General features: G+C 36.1%; 1 protein-coding gene across 1 annotated transcript in view; it reads left to right on the top strand.

Moving 5' to 3' along the window:
• Positions 1-6,385, top strand: part of Sycp1 (synaptonemal complex protein 1) — a 154,773-nt gene that overhangs the window by 129,794 nt on the left and 18,594 nt on the right. The window contains 1 exon segment of the mRNA XM_004648982.2: positions 3,599-3,655. Coding sequence (XP_004649039.1) covers positions 3,599-3,655 — 57 coding nt within the window.

Below are 6,385 nucleotides of genomic sequence, written 5' to 3'. Positions count from 1 at the left end.
CTCCACACACTCACCGGACCTGGGCTAGGACTGGGTCTCAGTATGGATTTATTTTCATTGCTATATTATTTTCTGTTGTTGATTCCCTTTATTTCCCTTCTGTTTATTCATTTGCCTTGGTTGGTAGATTTATTCTATTGGGATTCATGGAATTATCTTCATTGTCTTTATTCTAGAGTGTTTTTCAGAACAGTTTAGAGTGCTGGTTTGGTAGTTATGAATTTCTTAAGGTGTTCTTATCACAGAGTATCTTATTTTCCATCAGTTTTGAAAGATAACTTTGAAGGATACACCAATCTGGATTGGAGGTGGTTTTCTTTCAGGTTGTTTTAATGTGAGGTCCCTTTCAACAGTAGCTTTATACATGTATTCCTGCTTCACTTACTTCAGTTTTGGTCAAATGATTTGTTTATTCAATAAAATAAGAATAAAAGTGGCATTATTGAGAAGAAGTTTCAAGACTTGCCACAAGGTCTTCTAAGCTTGTCTTTGTCTTTGCTCTCAAAGCTAACATATTCCACATAGAAATTGCTCTTACACCTAGAATCCTTAAGATGATACTAAAACCAACTTGTAATTCACATGTAATATAAATGAGAAATAGTTTTTGATGTACTCCCACTAAGATTTGGAATTATTTGCTGCCAAAGTGAAATTTCGTTTAAACTCATTGATCAAGGGATCATACTGTATAATTTTATATTTTTTTGTAAAAGTGCACCATTTTTTATTAGTCATATAGAAGAGCCTTGCAAGGATTCCAGGTGTACACTGTCACACTCAGCCCCCTCTGCTTTTCAACTTCATGTACTCAGAGTGACCTCTTAGGTTTTTTTAGCAAGTCCCTGATAATTTGAAATTATATTGATTAGAAGTGGTGATAATGGAGGATATCCTTGTCTTTTTCTTGACTTTAGAGTGAAAGTTTTAATTTTATGACAGTTTAGATGATGGTTTGTCACAGATGGCCATCTTTCCTAATTGCATGGATTTGAGTTTTTTCTTTTTTCATAAGGTTGGCTAATGATTTGTTTGACTTTTCTAAGAACCAAGTCTTCAATTCATTGATTCTTTTTTTTCTCCATTGCATTAATTTTTGCTCTGATTTTTACAATTTCTTCCTTTACATATGCTTTGGGTTTAACTATTTTTCTTGTAGATGAGGTTCAACATTTGTTTATTTTAGCTTTCTCTGTTTTTCTGATGTTGGGCATTCAGCAGTATAAACTTCCCTTGTAGAACAATATTTAGTGTGTCCCATAAGTTCTGGAATATTGTACTGGCATTATAAGGTTTAGCACAGCCCAGAAAATAATAAGCTCTGTTAACTATTATTCCACTTTTAAACAAGATTTATAGTTACATGACAAAATCTAAAACTAGAAAATGTTATAAGGAAATATCCCAACTGAGTGACTTTTTACCCTCTGGGATGAAAATTTAAAAGGAGATGGAAGAAAAAAAAATGGAGAAATACAAGAGAAAGAGAGTAGAAGCAAGGTTGAAGAACAAAAGGTTACTTAAGCTTTTTAAGACTGGAGAAAGAGGAGAGAAACAAGAAACAAATAACAAAACAAATCCTAAAAACTGTCCACATTCATGAATAAATAAGAATATACAATTAAGACATTTCTCTGATTTCAAGCTTGTCATTATCTTTTGGAGTCTACATTTTCATGATACTTCGGGGTGTTCCTCTGCTGTCACTGGTGGGCCAGTGTGGCAGACAGAACCCAAATTTATATTTTATGATTCCCACAAGTGGGAGTGCTGTATAATCACAAGCCTGAAGTAGGAATACATTGAGGTGCCAATTCAACTTTGAGGAAGTTCAGGCTGATCACAGTCTCTGGTTTTAGGCCTGTAACCTGACTTGTTCATCCCACAGCACTGTGGTTGTTTATTGATGGCTTAGTCTCAGCTCCCTAACCCTGGGCCTCCCCAAGTATTGGGCCTTACCCAGACACTGGGAGCTCCAAGGTGAAGCTAACTTGAGGCCACTCTGAGTAGTAGGTTCAGTAAGCTCCACCCCAAAAATGCCTTCTTGTCAATTACCCTCTTGTTGGCATATTTGGTGTGGAGTCATTCTATAGCTGCCCACCACATCCACTGTGCTGCTTCTCTGGTGCCTTTCTGTGTGGAGGCCTCCAGGGTCCCCAACTATCATGACACCTCTATAGGCTTGAGTCACCTCTCTCATACTGTGAGTTTGTTGTTGTGGAGAATATGCAGTTTGCCACCTTCTTCTGCATTGATGTTCCTCATCTTGCTTTTTCTGTGGGCTCTTAATTCTGTCTCTACAGAACTTTCCTGGGTCTTGGAGATCTACCTCCCTGTATCCTAAGTTGATATGCTCCACAGTCTGGTCTCTCAGTCTTGGGGAGGATAATACGTCACTGCTCTCTACTCTGGCGTCTTCCTGGAGTCTGTATCTTCTTCCTTTTGTCCTCTGGAAACCAAGATATTCTTAGAGTCAATGTGATATTGCTAGTTGAGCAAATATACTTAGTTGGACAAAGCCATAGTTTAGCCACTCAGAGTAATCCCCAGTTGTCATTTTAGCAGAAGATCAACTATTGGTGGGTGGTAGAATACAAAATAAGCTTAGTAAATACAGGAATGGTGTCACATGACTATGATTCTAAAACTTAGGAGGCTTAGGCAGGAGAATGGCCAGGAATTTGAGGCCAGCTTTGATTACATAGTTCAAGGCTAGTCTGAAATACATAGAAAGACCCTGTATGAACAAACATACATGCTATTGAATCAGCTTACTACTAGTTCTTTTCATAGTGAAGTGAGTTCTTGGTTAAGAATAATAGTGTTGAAGGATACCATTTTGTACATAAGGCATTCAGCAAGGGCAAACATTAATATAGGCATTATAGACAGGCAGGGCATGTTTGATTATCTAAAGTTCTACATATGGGAAAAATGTCCCTTGTCTGAGAACTTCATGGTTCTTTGCGTTGTAACAATTCTATTCTACCATTGTCTATCACATTTATAGGCATACATTTTAATTCCCTTTTTCTTGCTGAGTAAATTTTATAGTTTATCAAACTTCCCATTCTGTCCATATATCTCTTTTCTTGAGTACCTCTATATAATGCCCAGTTCTTTAGCAGAGTTATGTTATTTACTATTATATTTTTTCTATTACTTGTGATTATTTTTCTTAACATTTTTTTAATCCCTCATCTTTGTTATGTTGAAGTTTTGTTTATTTCATGGTTCCACTTGAAATGTATCTTTTCTCAGCACACAGGGAAAGAGCTGATTTAGCCTCTGAAGGCCCATAATATTTTGGATTTTTTTTTTGCAACTCTTTATTGTTTAGTTACTTGTCCAAGTCTTTTCTTCTATGATCTTGTTTACTCACTTCATTTTTAAAATAAAGTTCAGATTAAGTTTTGGAAGACTTATTTGCTATGGTTATATACCAGGAGATATATCAGGATAAAAAAGCTAACTTAATGTTTTTCTTCTTGTTATTTTATAAGATTAAGAAGTTACTCTATTAATAACTATTAGGGGAAGTTTTTGTAGTAATACTTATGATAGTGATTATCTTGTATCTGATATTTATTTTTAATAGGAAAAAGTCAAAAGAGAGGTCAAAGTAAACATAGTTACTCTGAAAGAAAACGATAAGGTAAGAGTTTTATATAATTGTTTTCTGATTTATATAATTCACTTTCTGACATACACGTAGAACTTTAAGTAGGAAAGTAGCAGCTAAAATATCTTACAGTTTAATTTCCTGAATTATTTCTTGTTATTAACAATCAGCTAAAAATTTTAAAACATTTGTCATTTGGAGATTTAGAGTCTTTGTAATTCTCATTTATTACACTAAGTACTTCTGTATTTCATCTTAGAAAATTTCTAACATTTGATGGGAATTTTCAAAAGAAGAGAACTAGGGATGGGGTCGGGGTGGAAGGAGGGGAAAACAACGTTAATATTCTTAAATAAATTGAACATACATGTTTAAATGTTACATTAGTTCTTTGTTGTGAGAAACTGCAAAGATAAATAAGGACCTATAATAGACACTGGGAAATAGGAAGAAAATACTCAAGTGGGAAGGGGCACAAGAGGATGGGAGAGGGGAAAAGGAAGGAAGGAGAAAGGAATAGAACAAATAAATGAAAACAAAGCTTTTGTAAATAAAGAAAAGAGGTGTTGAAAGGGGGTTTGGGGGAAAAATCAAGATATATCATTATAAGTACATATTTCCTCTGATGAATGTGATCATTATGGATATCTAAAATGTATCAATAAAATCAGTCAAATCTGTAAATATAAAAAATTTCTAAAGCTTAGAGGAGGATAGCTCGGTAGTATAGTGCTTGGCTGTCTTGCAAGGATGTGGTTCTTTACTCACTACTGAACAGAAGCCTACCAAAGCTTATATTTAGATAATATCTAATTTGAGTTTTGAGGGAACTAACAAATAAATGGAATTCTGAGCTGGCTATGGTGACACACATGCCTGTAATTTCAGCACTCATGGCTGAGGTAGGACTGCTTTGAGTTAGAGTCCGGCCTGGGCTACATAAGTCAGACCCTGTCTCAAAAATCAATCAGTCAGCTTTTGTCATCTATGCTTAAGTTCTAAATCAACCAAGACAACAGAATTATTTTTATTGTTAATAAATTCATATTGAAGAGTATGGTTTATAACAGAAGTCTAGAGAATTTCTTAGTTTTAAATTAAAACCCCAGATTAGATTGATTTACTTATTATGTCATAAGTGGAGCTTGATCAGGACAGATCTACCCATTTGATCCCCTGATTTTGTAAATCCATACATAAAGGAGCAGAGTAGATACGTAGTTTTCCTGTAAATGGTATGGGGGACGGCAGCATAAAGAGCTATACTATGTTCATTGTTTTATTTATTGAGACAAGATCTTAGTGCAGAAGGTCGGTAGTAGTGAACCACTGAAGCAAATATAACTTGCAAGGATATGTGCTTTTTTTTTTCGGAATCAGGAATTGAACTCATGCCCTTGCGCTTGCCAGGGAAGCGCTTATTCCACTGAGCCCTCTCCCTGGCCCCTGTGTGTTCTTGATTTATTATAGAAAGGGATAGCCATTCTTCAGTGGGTGAAGACTTCTTTTAATGTCAGGAAATTGTCAATTCCGGATACAGCCACAAGATGGTAGTGCAGTATAAATTGCGCTTGTTAAGCCTAGTAGAAGGAAAATTTGCCAAAGAAAATTTAACATTTTGGAGGTTCAAAGGGTCACCCCTGATGAATCTAGGGAGCAGAAAGCAATCAAAATTAAGTATTAAACCATGATAAAAGTGGGAAAATGATACAGAAATGCAGCTCTCTGAAAAATGCTACCAAAACTGAGACTTACTGCAAAAATGATTTTGAAGTGATAGATCACTAGAACTGGGCAAAAAAGGTATAACATACTCCATTTAGTTCTTTAGGTTTCTAGATGGATAAATTTAAGTATAGAGATGCTTGGAAATTTATATACAAGAAAGTAAAACATTTAGGAAAAAAGTACATTGCATGGTTCCTACTTTAGTATTTTTAAATAGTTCTTGCACATACTTTCTAAGCCTATGCTTTATACTCTTTTAATTTAGAATCACCACCAAGGGCCAACAAAATAATTCAGTGGTCTAAGCACTGGCCTGTCAAGTCCAAGGACTAGGTTCAATCCCCAGTACCATATGCTGTGCTGGCCCCACCTCTGAGCTGTAAAGTGAGACCTTAGAATTACCACTGAGTTTTTGAAATATTGTCCATATATGGCCTTTTGTCTTTTACTTCATTGCTGAGACAAAATACCCAATGCCTAAAATTAAGAAAGGAAAGATTTATTTAGCTCACAGTTTGTGGAGATTTTAGGTCAAGTCTGACTCCAAGACAGAATGGAGTGACAGAATAGTGACAGAGTGGCGACAGTTTAGGGCAGTGGAAGATAACAGAGTGGGGAAGGACCAAGACACTTTTCCTCCTTTATGTTGTATGCAGGCTACCTGTCCTAGGGCAGGTGTAGTACTCACATCCCCAATCCTAGCACTAGACCATGAACCAGTCACAAACTCTAGATTCAGCCACTTCTAAAAAGCCCCCTCCCCCTAGGCTTTAGGGGGACATCAGTCACATAACATCCTTGTATGTATGTGTCATGTGAATGATTGTCATGATTATATTCATGGAGATAATGGTGACCTAAAGGAGTAAAATAGAAAGTGGTGAGGATGGGTTTTATGTGGGTTTCTACAAAGCAATAGCATTTACCAGAAAGCTAGGTTAAATGCTGAGGCAGTTTATAAAGACATATAGAGGGGGCCGGGGAGATGGCTCAGTGGAATAAGCACTTGCCTGGCAAGGGCCTGAGTTCAATCCC

The sequence above is a fragment of the Octodon degus genome, unplaced genomic scaffold (assembly GCF_000260255.1).
Source record: "Octodon degus isolate 3935 unplaced genomic scaffold, OctDeg1.0 scaffold00140, whole genome shotgun sequence".
Lineage (NCBI taxonomy): Eukaryota > Metazoa > Chordata > Mammalia > Rodentia > Octodontidae > Octodon > Octodon degus.
Note: the sequence above shows the minus strand (reverse complement) of the source record. Positions and strands in the feature narration are given on the sequence as shown.